Genomic DNA, 16,618 nt, shown 5'->3' with positions numbered 1-16,618 from the left:
TGTATGAGTTGGCCAATACCAACTGTGACTTATCGCCATTAAAGCCATACGACACTACACTTTTCGTTTTGTGCAGAGCAAAATTTTATGTTTCTGATCATTTAAAGCAAGTTGCCAATGTTTGCACAACTTTGAATTATTATCAAGATCTGACTAAGTATTTATGTAGCTTCTTTCAGACACTACTTCATTATAAATAACTGCATCATCTGCAACAAGTCAAAGGTAATTATTAATAATGTCTGCAAGGTCATTAATGTACAACATGAACAGTAAGGCTCCCAACACACTTGCTTGGGGCACACCTGTAGCACCGTTTCATCTGTCTGTGTATATTATTTGAAAAGGAGCTGCCTCTGTCAGTTACTGTAACACCTGATTGACATGGATCCTGAATTATTATATTGTTCAGTAATATCCAGTACTTTAGGTGTTGCCAGTGAAAGAGAGTGCTAGATCTTTTCCATTCAAAGCCCCCTGTGTTTCTTAACACTTCCTTGAATTGAAGATATTAGACCTTCACATAATCTAAGAGAGGAAGGGAATGCCATTTTGCTTATCTGGTATCTATCTGTTAATAACCTACAGTAATTTTTGTAATCATGTCCATTAAGCCTGGTACTTTAAACTGACAGTGTTTCACCAGTAACTTCGAGCAGCTATTAACTGTTGGCATAGATGCAATGGAGGCTGCAGTGCATCATTATGCAGTGCATTACAGAATTGGTGTTGATCTCATTGCACCTACACATACACATACACATACACATAGTACTTTATATTATATTTTGTCTAAACTCATTTGGATGGCATTACAGAATGAGTCATAACACAAGCTTCTGCAGTCATATAATTTGATAATCCAGTTTACTTATAAAATAGGTCAATAGCACCCCGTTAACCATCTTTGTATATGTAATTTTCCAGTACATGTTAACATAGTTGTCTGAAATTTCCTTTTTGAGATATAAAGTATGTAATTTTAATTGATTACATAAATATTTTAAAATCAAAATATGTGATCATAATATATGGCTTTAAAGCTAGTTGCAAAGACTATGTACTCATGACTTCATACACTGATCAGCCAGAACATCATGGCCATCTACCTAATAGCCAGTATGTCCACCTTTGGCACAGATAACAGCAGCAATGCATCATGCAACACATCCTATCCTCATAAATTCCGGGGGGGGGGGGGGGGGGGGTGATGAGTTCTCTCTCTGATGCCACATTCAATCGCATCCCAGATGTGTCCGATCAGGCTCAGATCTGGTGATTTGGGGAGCCAGCACATCAAATGGAACTCACTACTGTGTTCCTCAAACCAGTCCATCACACTCCTGGCCTTGTGACACAGCAATGAGTGGTGGCCACCTAATCCCATGACATCTGGAAATGCCTTTACCTTGTTTTTGCCACATGTTGAAGACACACTCTGCAGCATTCCTCGAACACCCAACAAATTGTACTGTCTCAGAAATGTTCGGTGCCAATCCTCCGGGCCATCACAATCTGCCCTTGGTCAAACTCTGATAGATCATGTGTGTTCCTCATTCTGCACATGGTCAACATGTCCACTGATACTACATGCACTGTGTGTGTATCTCATTGGCAGTCATTCATCACCCAACACTACTATTGCCTGGATGGGTTTATATCAATAGTAGGTCAGTGGTCATAATTTTCTGGTTGACCAGTGTATGCATCAACACCTACATTTTTTTCTGAACAATATCAAATGAAATAACCAGCTGATCAGTTCGTTTACATTAGACATGATGCTAGTACTGTAATTCATTCAAAGATACACACAGAAACTGAAGAAATGGTAAACAATGTTCTTAAAAGTATCTAACTGATTTTGTGCAAATGGTCTCTCCCTCAATTTTTAAAAGACACAATATATTCAGTTCTGCACATCTAAGAATACTACACCAGTGGTAAGTGTATCACACACTGAGGAAATAGTAAATAGGGTGGAAACGTCGAAATTCTTAGTTGTCAATATTGATGAGAATTTAAACTGAAAAAAGTACATTTAGAACTGCTAAAACATCTTAGTTCAGGTGCACACGCACTTAGAATCATTGCAAATCTTGGGGAGCGACAACTCAATAAGCCAACATATTTTGTGCATTTTCATTCAGTAATGTCATGTGGAATAATGTTCAGATGTAACCCATCTTTAAGAAAGAAAGTCTTTGTTGCTCAGAATATATTTGGTGCTCATCCACAACCATCTTGTAGACAGTCATTTAAGGTGTTGGGCATTCTGACTACTGCTTCACAGTATATTTACTCTCATGACGTTTGTTGTGAATAATCCACCACAGTTCAAAAGGGACAATGATGTACATAATTACAATAGCAGAAGGAAAATAATACTCATTATTCCATATTAGGGTTCTCTTTAGCACAAAAAGGGATGCACAGTGCTACAACAAAATTTTTTATCGCTTACCCAGTAATATAAAATTTCAGACGAAACCCATTAATCGACATAACGAAGTTGAAAATGGGATTTCTGAAGCCATCAAAAAGTGTGTAATGTACATTTACAGTGATACAGTTAATTCTATTGATTAACAGAGTTTGCTGACCTAAGCTACTTCAGCATTCTGGACGTTCGTAAAACTGAAAAAGTTTCTCCTTGACAATGTCTTCTGTTCTGTAAAAGAATATGTATTATATTAATGTATAAAATGTGGCGGGTAGGAATTACTAATTCACATCTGTATATTAAATAAAACTTACAAATGTTCAGCATGAACCATATTTATAATTTAATTTGTGGTGTGAATGTAAAATGACTCATTCCACATCATTAAGATTTATCACGCAAAATTATACATGGAACTAAGTAACTAATAACCAACAACTTACTCTTACTGCATGAGTATTTTATCATATACTCAGTTTTACTCAAAGGACCTTAAATACAACTGCATGGCCCCCCACCCCCAACAACCCAGTAACAAAAGCAAAAGTTTGGTTAACTGACTTCATTTTAAACACTTTGATGTGAGACTTAATAACTTGGTGATGTCTCCTCATTTAAATGAAAGAGGAAGAAATTAAATTGGTATACGAAGCCAAGATTGGAAGATGTGTGTTGACTTTGATTAAACTTTTTCCTTGAGTTGAGGCTTTTTCTCTAGATTGTGGAAGTCGGCTGATTGGCAGAAGTAGAGTATCTGAAATAATGTATTATGATTATCATCACAATTTGGTTTCATTTATATTATTGACACTGAAGTGTTCTGAATAAATGTTATACAAGTTGGAAATGTCATGCAAACAGCCCTGTACATTTACTTTTGATAATATTTCTTTTGTTTTTCAGGCTACTTTGGAAAATGTAAACACCCTGAAAGATTCCTTGGAGATAATTGACACAGAAGGAGTTGCCAATTTTTCCCAGGCATTTATTCAGGCCTTCAAACTTCTGGAGAAAGTAAGTGTGTTAATCTACATATTTTATCTTTAACAGTAATGGAAATTCCTGGATGGAGCAATATGTAAAATAAAGGAAAGGTAACCACTCACCTATAGTGGACTGACGCATGGAATGCAGAGACATGTAACATTCACACTAACTTTCGAGCTCATGATCTCTCTGTACCAAAAGTACACACATTCACATACACAACCACACAGGCACCCAAATGTACAATTCTTTGCCATGGTGAGACTCAGCAGTCTGCTAGACTTTGCTAAATCATTTGATAGAGAAAGAGCAAGAGCTCGTAAGCTAGTGTGTAAGCTGTATTCTATTATGTGTGTCTGTGCTCCATGCACTGGTCTGCTGTAAATCTCTAAGTTCTGGTATGTGAAAATGTCACTGCTATCAGGAAACATGATCATCATGAAGGAGTGTACATGGTATGCAACCATTCTCCTTCATCTTTGGTGATACCTTATGAACAACATGCTTCCATACATTCTGATTTAGTTTCCTCCTTCATCCTTTGATCGCCAATCTTCTTAAAATCAGTCAGAACCTTTTCTATCTATCATACACTTGCTATCACCTTTACCTCTATGAAAATATAATCCTTTCCCATTGATGTGTGTCCTGTAATGCATTTTTCTCTAAGTCTTTAAATGACAGTCTTCAGTGTGATATAATGATTTCAGTGTATCTGGTGCTCATATAAGAGACTCATATTATTTGTTACATCTTAAAATTATAGCATTATGCCTGTTTCAAATTTGTAAATTTTTAGGTAATTTAATATTCAAAATGCATTTAAATTGTTTTTAGAAGTCTTCCATTTTTGCTGTTGTCATACAGTGTGCAACACTGTTTGAAAACTTAAAACTTTTTACTGTGTGTGTGTGTGTGTGTGTGTGTAAAACAATAAACATGAAAACAAGTTCAATTAAAGATATATATAACTGTGCTACCACAAATTGTATAAAGGTAAGAGCTCAACAGCACAGCAAAACTTCAAAGAAGTGCTGCTTATATGGCAATAAAACTGTACAACTGTTTACCATTTCATATTTCAAATATCAACTTGAAATAGAAGTTAAAAAAACAATAAAACTATCGAAACTTCCTGGCAGATTAAAACTGTGTGCCGCACCAAGCCTCGAACGCGGGACCTTTGCCTGTCGCCGGCAAGTGCTCTACCAGCTGAGCAACCCAAGCACGACTCACGCCCTGTCCTCACAGCTTTACTGTGAAGGTAGGAGGCAAGGTACTGGCGGAAATAAAGCTGTGAGGACGGGGCGTGAGTCGTGCTTGGGTAGCTCAGGTGGTAGAGCACTTGCCCGCGAAAGGCAAAGGTCCCGAGTTCAAGTCTCGGTCTGGCACACAGTTTTAATCTGCCAGGAAGTTTCATAACAGCGCACACTCCGCTGCAGAGTGAAAATCTCATTCTGGCAATAAAACTATTGCTTGGAGAAAGCCCTTCCTATTCAGTCAGAGAATACGTACTAAATGCAAAAAATTGGAAATTGGCATACAGTGTAATAGGATTAATATGTGCTTAGTGAGGTGGGCAGTAAATTCAAGATGGGTTATAATAATAATAATAATAATAATAATAATAATAATAATAATATTTATTCAACATCGAATAATCAAATACAATCCCTAGAAATAATACAGTTTCAGGACATCATACAGATTATTCTTCTGGATACGTCAGTTTATAAATTACAAACTAAAGATTTGTTTGTATTAAAAAAATTTACATTTTGATGGATTTTACATTTGGTAGTATACAATCACAATATTACAAATATTGTTTTTATCAACATTATATTAGTATTAGGTTACTTAAAAGTATGAGCTTGACATACTTATGAAGCACTTTTCATACAGATATAATACTCGTCTAGGGAATAAAAAGGGTTTCTTTTTAGCTGACTTTTAATTTGTTAGTAGGAAGGATTGTGAGACTTGTTGGTAGGGCATTGGCTAGATTCAGCACAGCATGAAGTGCATTTTTTTCATACAAAGCTGTTCTGTGCCTATTTACATGGTATCTGAACTTTTGCCTTGTATCGTACTGGTGCAGGTCACAGTTGAAATTTGGATTTATTGTTTTCACAAGCAATATAACTTTCAATATGTATACACCTATAATGGTTAGCACACCTAATTTTGGGAACACATTCCGACATGATTCTCGAGGTTTGGTACCACAAATAATTCTGATAACTTTTTTCTGTAGTATTAATAATGTACTTAGGTTGGCTTGAGTTGTTGCAACCCATATTTCTACAGCATAGTTTAAGTTTGATGAGAATAGGGCATGATAAGCAGTTTTTAGTACACACATGCCCTTACAATATTTGCTAATCATATTTATAGCAAACACATTCTTCGACAGCTTACATGCTAAGGGATCAATATGCATGTCCCATTTGAGGCTGTCCTGGATTGTAATTCCCAAGAACTTTGTCCATTTTTCCTTTTTTACAATGTCATTTCCTATGGATAATTTCATGTCAAATTCTATTTGTTTCCTTGTGTTAAATTCCATCATTGCAGTCTTTGAAGCACTTACATTTAGATGGCTTTCATTAAAATACTTGACTATTTCATTAGCTACACTGTTGCACAGTACCTCCAGACTCTCGTAGTCTTTGTGTTTACACACTATTGATGTGTCATCTGCATACAATATTTTTGTACAGTTAGGAGAACAATACTGTATATCATTAACATAAATCAAGAAAAGAAGGGGTCCCAAGACAGAACCTTGAGGCACTCCATATTTGATATAAGTAATTTTAGATTTGTAAGACCCACTGTTTGTTTTAAGCCAGACAAATTGTTTTCTATTGCTCATATACGATTTTATTAGCTCATAGCCAGTTCCTCTGATACCCAGGTTCCACAGCTTGTCTAGTAATAAGGTGATGTTGACACAATCAAAAGCTTTTTCTGATCAAGGAACACTCCAGTTACATACTCCTTGTTCTCTATGGCCGTTATTATTTTGTCTATTAATTGTGCTGCTGCTACTGATGTTGACTTGTTTTTTATAAAGCCATTCTGATTTTCAAATATTAAATTGTGTTGACTCAGGAATGTCATTAGTCTAGTATAAATAACTTTCTCAACTACCTTAGAAAATGCAGGTAAGATTGAGATGGGGTGGTAGTTTTCAATTTTAGATTTATCACCTTTCTTGTAAATTGGGGTTACTTGTAGTATCTTTAGACCAGGGCTTCACAACATACGTGCTCACAGAGCAAGCTGTGAGCAGCAAGGCGCGAGCATGGAGCAGTGCGAGCACGCTACCCACACTACCGGACCAGAGCGGAGAGTGGGGAGAGTCGCGTGGGGTACACAACAGCTGCCACCAGTCGATGTAAATCCGCGGCCACCTGCAAGGATATCACTCACGAATTATTACTGCGACAAATGAAACAAATAAAGGAGAATGTACACGTGCCACATAATTTTATTAGCTCAGTGTTTGCCTCTACCATCTGTAGACACTAAAACTAAAGAATTCCACGACAATCCTATATTTTCAACACTTTCTTCAACACTACTTAAAATATCACCTCCGGTTGTAGTGTTCTTCATGGCTACTACATCGAGGAGCTCCTCCCTCACCTGAAGATCTCTATTAACACCTCTAATAAATATGGCAAGCTGCGCTGTTCCAGTGATATCAACACTTTCGTCCAGAGCTAGAGAATACGCCATAAAATCTTTACAGATATTTGCAAGCTGGCTCTGGATGTCGTCTACCATGTCCTGTATGTGATGCATAATGGTCATGTTAGATAATGGCACAATCTGAAACTGTTCAACTTGAGATGGACACAAATGTTCCGCTGCAACTACCAAACATTCTTTTATTAAATCGCCATCAGTTAAGGGGCGCAGGGATTTTGCTAAAAGCAAAGCAGTTTTGTAACCCACTCTGAGAGCTGCCTCAGTTGATTTTTCTTTGTCGTCCAGATCTTCTTCGGATAGCTTCCTTTTAAGTTTAATAACTTCCTGTGCACGATCTGGTCAATCACATTTTCCATGTCCGTAGTCTTTCGCATGGTACGATATATAATGTCGCTGCAAATTAAATTTCGTAAAAGAATTCAGCGTTTTGTGACATACTAAACATTTTGCAACACCATCTTTTTCTGTAAACAGATACAATTCCTCCCAATGGGGGTTGAACTGCAAAAGCATGGTTGGGGTTACACAATGGCGACTTCACATGAGTCTTAACCAGCGAAGTGACTGTTAAGAGCTGATCGTAGTACTTCAAACGTTACACAGTCAGCACGAATTCAATAGGCACGCTGCGGCCCTATTTCCCCTCCCTCCCTACTCCGCAACCTTGCAGCTGCTCGTGAGCACGTGCCTGAGCAGACGCGAGTACTCGCGCTCAAAACCGGCCAGTTGTTAAGCCCTGCTTTAAACTATCTGGGAAACAACCTGATGCAATTACATCATTCTTATGTATGATGTAATAGACATAAGATATGTATAGGTAAACTGTATAGTAGATACGAAAAGTGTAGCTATGTATGTTTCTTTTGTATTTAAAAAGATATACCCATGATAATTAAATAGTGTATGTGATTATTACTTTGTAAAACTGACAATGCAGATAGGTAACAGATTAAACAGCGGAAAGTCCAAAATTAAATAATCACAATATTAAGAAAAGGATAGATTGATACTCACCATGTAGAGGTGGTGCTGAGTCAGAAATGCTCTCTCTCAAACACACACACACACACACACACACACACACACACACACACACACACACACACACACACACACACTTAACTTACACTAGCACAACTCCTACACTCATATGACTGCTGTCTCTGGCCGCTGTGACTGTACTGCGGACTACAGCTGCGCCTGACAAAAGCAGATTCTGATGTGGGAGGTATTGCAGGATATGGGGGCAGGGTAGAGCTTCTACGTATAGCTGTTGGGGGGGGGGGGGGATGGAAGGGATTGGATAAGGAGAGGAGTGGAGAAGGGAAAGAGGCTAGTGATTGAGTTGGCAAAATAGAAGACTGTATAGTGCTGGAATGGGAGCAGGGGAGCAGGGAAGGGGATAGACAGATGAAGGCTCCAAGATCGGAGGGGGAGGGGGGGGGGGGGTGTTATGGGAGAGTTCCCTCATGCAAAATTTGGAAGAGCTGGTGATGCTAAGGAGGAGCGAGATAGTGCAGGCTGTGAAGCAGTCATTGAATTGAAACCCATACTGGTGAGCAGTATGTCCAGCAACTGGGCAGTCCAACTATATCTTGGCCACATTTTGGTGTGACCACTCAGGTAGATAGACAGCTTGTTACTTGTCGTGCCCATGTAGATAGCAGAACAGTGATTGCATCTTAGTTTGTAGATCATGTACCTGCTTGACAGGTAGCCCTGCCTTTTGTGGGATAGGAGATGCCTTTGAGAGGACTCGAGTAGGTGGTAGTGGGAGGCTATACGGGACAGGTGTTGCATGTAGGTCTATAGCAGGGATGTGAGTCATGAATTACGAGCAGGGGTGGAGTTGTGATGGACAAGGATATTATGGAGGTTTGATGGGTAGCAGAATACCACTTGGGAGGGTGGGAAGGATAGTGGATAGTTTATTCCTTGTTTCAGACCATGACAAAGGTGCTTGAAACCATTGTGGAGAGTGTGGTTCAGTTGCACCAGTCCTGAGTGGTACAGAGTCATGAGAGGAGTGCTCATTTGTGGCTGGATGGTGGGTATCTGGGAGGTGGTAGATGACTGGAGAGATAAGTCATGGCGAGGTTGAGAGGGTAATTTCAGTCTGTGAATATTTTTTATAAAAATGTTGAGTGCAGAGTTTAAGCTTCCAATCATTTTTAGCATGATACAAAGAGGGAGGGGGATAAAACACTTTAGTTAATTTCCATAATACATTCTTAAAATAGTTGTCAGTTTTTGATCAAGACAGTTTTAAAATTGAAAATTTTTGGCTTAGTACAATTTATTAATTATCAGTTTCATATAGCACTATGGCTCAGTCGGTATGTATCAGGTAATATATCTGAAAGTAAAGTTCAGTCCTCATTTGGTTCTAGGGTTTTTTTCTGTCTGTCTGTTTTTCACTTCTGGTAATTATTTTTAATGTGATGAACAATGTAAAATTGCTCTGTGTTAGTCAGTTCAAAGGTTGGAGGAAAGTGAGGCCACAGCATATCCAATAGGACCATGCCTAATAAAGCGTTCTGATGTTCAAACCAGCCTTACACTATTTTGAAGTAATTTTAAGGAGAGAAATAAAATATTGTCATATTCTGAAAATTCATTGCACGAGTCAGTTGTTTCAATTACTGCATAGCTACTTCCTTGTGCAGTGTTTTTAGCTGCTTACTTGTGCAGCTTTTTTTCTGAGCAATTTCAGTGATAGTCTAATTTTAAATAGGCGTAAAGTGTGTAGCACAAGTGTGCAACCAGGCTAATGGCCTGACAGTAGGTAGAGTGCAGCCTTTCTTTGCCACACCACTAGGAGGGACCAGCTGACAAGCCCAGTGCCTCGGCTGTCTTTTACCTCCAGGAAAGTTCCCCTGGACTCAATTGAGTTCAGGCTGAGTGTACTGAGGTGTGTCCTGGATGGACTGGAATGAGGAGAAATCCCTGCCTCTGTCTTTGAGGAATTTGGGACCTCCAGGGCCAGAATCAAGTGCTTAGTCCACTAGATCACCATGATCACAGTTTTACTTAGTGCTTGTTTTAATTTTCTTCTACATACTATTTCCAAGAGTATACACAATACATCATTTTATCCTGGTTTGGTTATTACTTACATAACACAGAGAGAACATTTAGATTTCTGTTTTGTCAGAATATACCGTAAAAGCACTCTTTAGAAACACTAAAAGCTGTGCTGACTTCCATATGTACTTACTTAATGCTCCCTATTCTATATGTCCAATGTGATACATTTCCAGTCATTGTTTTAATACCTACTGGAGAAATTTATATATATCATGTTTGACTATTTTATTGTATTTATTATTGTTCATTTTCTTTTACAGTCTAGAAATGAACGTGACTGTGGAGGAAATGGTACAAGACTGACCTGTAATCAGGCTGTGATGCTGATTACAGATAGTGTAACAGGCAACATAACTGAGGTTTTTGAGATATATAACCGTTTAAATAATGGTAGTACAATTCCTGTCAGAGTCTTTACATTTCTAGTTGGTAGAGAAGTTACAAAAGTCATGGAAATTAAGTGGATGGCGTGTCTAAACAGAGGTAAGTATGTGCAGAAGGTCAAGTACTACGTCAACTTTTGCAAGTTACCTACTGTCATTGTTATAGTTCTCAGCAAAAATTTTCAATTTGAATATTGCCAAAATTTACATGTTAACAACTGAGGAACTACTTGAATGAGAAAGCAGTGGCTCCAAGGACTGGAGAGCTAACAGTCACTAGGAGAACAGTGTTCTGAACCCGTGCCCTTCCGCACTGCATCAGAATGTACCGTAATATAGCAGCCAGTCAGCAGCGTGAAGTCTTTCAGGCCTGATCACAGATCCTTTTTCTTTTCTTTTTTTTTTTTTTCTTTTTTCTTTTATTTTTGGGAGTGGTAGGGGGATGGGGGAGCAGAATAGACATAGTCCTAATTTTATTACCTGTGGCACTGTATTGGCTCTCAAGTGAATCTGGTTGTTAACTTCCAGGACTTACAATTTCCTTTCAGTTATAAAGATTTGATGTGACCAGGTTTGAACTGTTGCCTTGTGAGAGCAAAACAGAATGATCAAAGGATTTGCTTGGATCACAAAAGGGTTATCTCTGTGAGAGCATGTTCTTTTAATGACAATAAAATCTCTCTCACTAAGACCGGAAGTGACAGCTGATCTTTGCATCCTGCAACCAAAGTGTGAGGTGCTTAACATCTTATTCAGTTCTAGGTCCTCAAACATCCACTGATACTCCCATGTTATCATAGACTTTGACTAATGCTGGTGTTGGAGAAATCGGTCTGTAGTGTCAGGCTCAGATTTGCTGCCTTTTTTGGAAAAGTGGACTCAACTTGGATGTTTTTAGGGACCAGGAAAGAAGCTTTCCACAAGAGATAAATTTATTGAATACCTACAACTACATCTACATCCATACTCTGCAGTCCACCTTTTCTGTTTCACTCGCAAAGAGAACAAGAGAAAAATGACTGACTGTATGCCTCCATATGAGCCCTAATTTCTTTTATCTTATCTTATCTTCATGGAGCCAGCAGAATTGTTCTGCAGTCAGCTTTAAATGCAGGTTCTCTAAATTTTCTCAATAGTATTTCTGGAAAAGAATGTCGCCTTCCCTCTGGAGGTTCCCATTTGAGTTCCTGAAGCATCTCCGTAACACTTGTGTGTTGTCCAGAATTACCATCCCACTTCTGAATTGCTTTGATGCCTTTCTTCAATCTGACCTGGTATGGATCCCGAGGGTGCTACAATATAATGTATTAGTTTCTTCGATAAGTTATTTGACACTTTGTAAATATAGTTACTATTTCAATTTTTAATGCCTTTGGCAACTGTAGCAGCTTCCTCTTGACTACCTCCCTAATGTGATTAAATGAAGATCTGACTGGACTGTGTTTGAGATTTGTGTTATTAGTATAATACTTTTGTGTTACATTACGTTTATTGATAATCATTTTGATCTTACAGCCTACAGCTTATTGTTTTGTACTAGTATTTGGACTGTCTGATTCACCTTCAATAGTTTTAATGAATGACCATGCTCTTTTGCACTGCTTTTTTCAAGCCATTATTAAATTGGTGTTGTGTCTTTGCTTCCCCAAATGCAAATGTTTCCTGTGCTGCTTTTAACTAATTTTAGACTTTTCATTTTTTTAACTTCATTCAGGAATTTTAGCAGCAAGAGCTTACATTTTTAGAATGTCAGATAGCAATTCTGTTAAGCCAGGTATTAAGAATCACATACTGCTGTATTAACTACTCATTCTCAGTTCTGTTTGTTTGTTTTAAACTGTATCATGGATTGACATTTATGAAAATTATTGTAGATTACTTACATAATTAGATTTTTTGAACACACTAGGCTTTATCTTCTTCTTTTTTCTTCTTTTTGTGTCACTACAAAACAGGATGAATTGCTGCTGCATCCTCTGTATGTGCTTCACTTGTTCTTGTTCCCAAATAAGGTAAATTGGTTGATAGGTATAAAAAAAGGGCTGGAATGAGATGGTCATTATCAAGAAGAGCATATTTTAGAGGGCACGATCCTGTTTTTTTGTTTAGAGGACTTAGGAAAAGGGCAGGATGTTTGAAAAATTGTGTATTCTTAAAAAGGCACTATTTTGAAAACACAAATAATTGGCTTTAGAAATAAAATATAGGCTGTTCATTTCTAAAATTGGTATTTACTGAACCTCCTTGAAGCTGACAAAGTAGGTTAATTTCTTCAGAAGGACCATCAGTTGTAAAATTCAGCAAAATGTGTAAATTATACTGGCACATATGAAATTTTAAGTGAGCCAGTATTTAGTAACTTAATATTCTTTAAACAAGGAAAATGTGGTTGTTTTCTTGCTCAGTACATTGTTCCTTGTCCATCTACAGTGAAACCTTTGAATTATTGCTCTCTAACAGTGCCTCTTGCAAATAAAAATTTCCTATGTCATGTTTTTAGACACATTCATTTCTCATTTTATACCAGTGTACTTGCCCACAAGCAACATGATTTATTCTGTTGAGGCTAAGGAGGTTCTGAGTTTTGCCTAGAGCTCTGAATGTAAATGTGATAAAATTCAAGCAAGGAAAGGGTATGCAAATAGTAATGCAACCTTATGTTGAAAATGACTATATTCATTATGTGGTTTTTATTTGGCACCTGAGTAGGGACATGCATAGCCACCAGTACACTTGAACTATTTATGCACACACACACACACACACACACACACACACACACACACACACACGCACAGAGAGAGAGAGAGAGAGAGAGAGAGAGAGAGAGAGAGAGAGATTTATACAATGTTTGTCAAAGTTGAGTTAAAGAAAAGTAAAATGAAGTTGCATTGCATTGCATTAAAAGATGATCTGCACTTCAGTTAAAAATGAATGTAACAACTTTTTAGGTATAGCAATATGACAGAGAACAGCCCATATTCACCACATTTTATAGTAAATGATTTGTAGTATTGTATCTGTTTGGGCAGTCATTGCTTGTCTCTTCTTTACAACAGTTGTATAATAGGGATGGCAGGGAGCCAAGGTGATGTATGTGTTTACTGTAGCAGCCATTGTTCAACATGATGGGAATTACTGTGATCTTAAATCTTCTGTAGGATCGATATTTCACATACCAGAACTTAGTACCTTAGTAGCCAGTCAGTTATGGCAAAATCTCTGCCTTTGTATTTGGATGACTCATCCCATTCTGCACCATATTTCTCTCTAGTTAATAGCATGATAATGTTTTAAAGATTAACGGCTGATAATCCTACATGTTCCTTTTCTCCATTGTGACTCGCAGTGAGGTAAACTTGCCTGTTATTTCATTTTTAGAAAGCCTTAAAGAGCTTTTATCCAGCACATTGAAATGTCCTAATTCCTTATTGTTAACTTTAGTACTAGGTTCAAAACACCATATGCCACTTGACGATTGCTTTGCCCACTACAGAGTTGTCTCAGTAATTCAGATGCTAATCTGGAATAAGAGAGGATAACAGTCAGAAGTTTCTCGATATGTAGAAGCAATTGCTGTACAACCATAAGCTCAACTGTCATAATTATTATTTCCTTAGTCAGCAATAATCATCACCCCTGTGACAGCAGTCATTTCCAGTAATCACAATCTTCAAATAGTCAATATGGTTGAGCTGTAATGAATATTATAAGGATTTAATGCATCTTACTAAAATTAATCAATATTTAAAGGTATTTTCCCCAAACAAGGGGTGCCAAGTGTAAAGAATATTAGGCTTGGTGGTAAAATGTAGTCTCACAGTAAATATGGATTCGATCCCCATAAGCTACACAGTGGGTTACAGTAAATGAAACTTCTCAGCTTAAAGTCGCGCAGGGATTAACAAGCAAGATGGATTTTAGCAAGAAATGTTTGCAATCCTGTTCCCTAGGAACAACTGGAGGCAACTTGCTTACCTCATGTCTTCTAATAATGTCCCATAGCCATTGTCCGGCTTGGTTTCTTCTCCATTGGTTGCAAGCTCTAATGCTTGTGCCATAAACAGTGGATAATAGTGTGAGAAGTGGATAGGTTTAAATGGTAAGCATAATAAGAATTTTGTTTTATTTCATTAATTGCAAAATTAGTAAACTGATATCTGGAGGCAGTCTATTGTTAATGCTCATTACAAGATTCCTGTTCATTAATGATTACTTACTCAAGCACTGAAAAAGTCACAGAAATGCTTCACATGATTTTAGAATCAACACGAGATTGCATGAGTGTTTTCCAAGGCAATTTCAACAATAAATTCCCTCTTTTTGTGGAGTTGCATTTAAACACACTAGTTTGTGTGTTATCACCTCGAAAACTAATCATAGGCTATCCTCAATTAACACAACATTGTACAAGCGCGTCGTCTAGGGAATTTCTCAGCAATTTTTTTTCAAACAGATCTTTGATTGGTGGTGATCTATCTTAGCAGTCTAGCACCTGCCCTCTCAGAACGCTCTTGTGATTGGTCCATTCTTTCATCAGTAAGCACTGACAATAACTAAAATTTGTAATTAACATTTCCTGATGAATTTAGTGATATTGAAATTAGTGTCAACAAGTTCTCAGAGCAAGTAATATTGTCAGCACAGTGGTCTGTTAATATTTAAACAGTAAGCGTGAATAACAGGAGATTCACTTCTTGGCACCCAGCATGGTAAGTTAATCCCCTCCGTCTCTGTCTCTTGCTCTTGCTCGCCCAACTGTTCTCATGCCATGTGACCATCTGGCACATCGTTTGATGAGTCTGCCTTGTTATCCTGCCTAAATGCTAACCTAGTGTAACTAAATCTTCCTGTACTGTGCATTAAAACATAGTGCTTGTCAGTACTGTTGGAATACAATATTGTCTGTATAATTATTCATATAAAAAATCTGGCTCATCCAAATTTTTACAATTTACAAAATTGTTTAATAATACATTTCAATAATAAATTTATTGGGCTTGTTAGCACAACATCATTCTTCCTGTTTATTCATTTATTTATTTAGTCCATCAAATCCTAATGGATATTGGACATGGTTAGATCTTTACAAGATAAAATACAGTTTGTATTGCATTCCTAAGTACTAGATATTGAAGTAATTTAGCAAAGAATCATATATACAACATACATTAGATACATCATACAAAGTAGAATATTCATAATGCATCTTCATTTTTGTTGTTTGGTTTCTAGGTACTCTGTAAGACTAAAAGCAATGAACAATTAAATATGCCTTTAGTTCAGCCTTAAAACTACTGAGTTTACTTACTGATTTGATATGATTAGGCAGATTATTGTAAATTTTTATCCCAGTATGTAGACTACCTTTTTGGCACAATGATGTTCTCACCTGTTTCATATGGTCAGATTTTTGACTTATATTGTATGCAAGTATATCTTCATTTTTAATATCTGGGTGTCTATCAATATATTGTTTGATGAAAGTTGATGTTTCATTGATAAAAATACAAGGAAGAGGAAGAACTGACAGTTTTTTGAATGTGGGTCTGCATGATTTCATATTGTTTTCCCCTTTAATAATTCTCAATATTTTCTTTTGCATCCTGAAAAGTTTAATATTTGTTGTTGCATTGCCCCAGAAGATTATGCCATATTTAATTACAGAATGCACATAGGAGTAGTATACATTTAACTGGCTGGTTTTTGCTGCAACAAATTTTTAAGATGCTTACCATGTAGCAGGTTTTGCTTAGTTTTCTTTGCAAATTTTCAGTGTGTGCCTCCCATTTTGTGTTGTTCTGGAGCCAGAGTCCCAGAAATTTTGTGCTGTCAACACTTTCAAGAACTCTGTCCCTTAGTTCTGTTTGTATGTTTGGTGGTGTCTTCCTTTTAGATTATAGAAGTTCAATGCTACTGTCTTTTCTTTGTTTATAATTAGCTTGTTATAGCTGAACCACTGTTCTACACTGTTCATTGTTTGGATAGCGAAGTCTTT

At 37.2% G+C, this 16,618-nt stretch overlaps 1 protein-coding gene across 3 annotated transcripts in view; it reads left to right on the top strand.

The window, feature by feature from the left end:
- LOC126190697 (voltage-dependent calcium channel subunit alpha-2/delta-3-like) overlaps window positions 1-16,618 on the top strand; it is a 398,470-nt gene that overhangs the window by 199,563 nt on the left and 182,289 nt on the right. For all 3 annotated transcript variants that reach the window (XM_049931163.1, XM_049931162.1, XM_049931161.1), the window contains exons 7-8: window positions 3,347-3,457; window positions 10,498-10,720. In XM_049931163.1, coding sequence (XP_049787120.1) covers window positions 3,347-3,457; window positions 10,498-10,720 — 334 coding nt within the window. The remainder of the gene's footprint in view (window positions 1-3,346; window positions 3,458-10,497; window positions 10,721-16,618) is intronic.

This window comes from Schistocerca cancellata, chromosome 6, assembly GCF_023864275.1.
Source record: "Schistocerca cancellata isolate TAMUIC-IGC-003103 chromosome 6, iqSchCanc2.1, whole genome shotgun sequence".
NCBI lineage: Eukaryota > Metazoa > Arthropoda > Insecta > Orthoptera > Acrididae > Schistocerca > Schistocerca cancellata.
The sequence above is the reverse complement of the archived record's forward strand: the minus strand, read 5'-3'. Positions and strand labels throughout refer to the sequence as shown.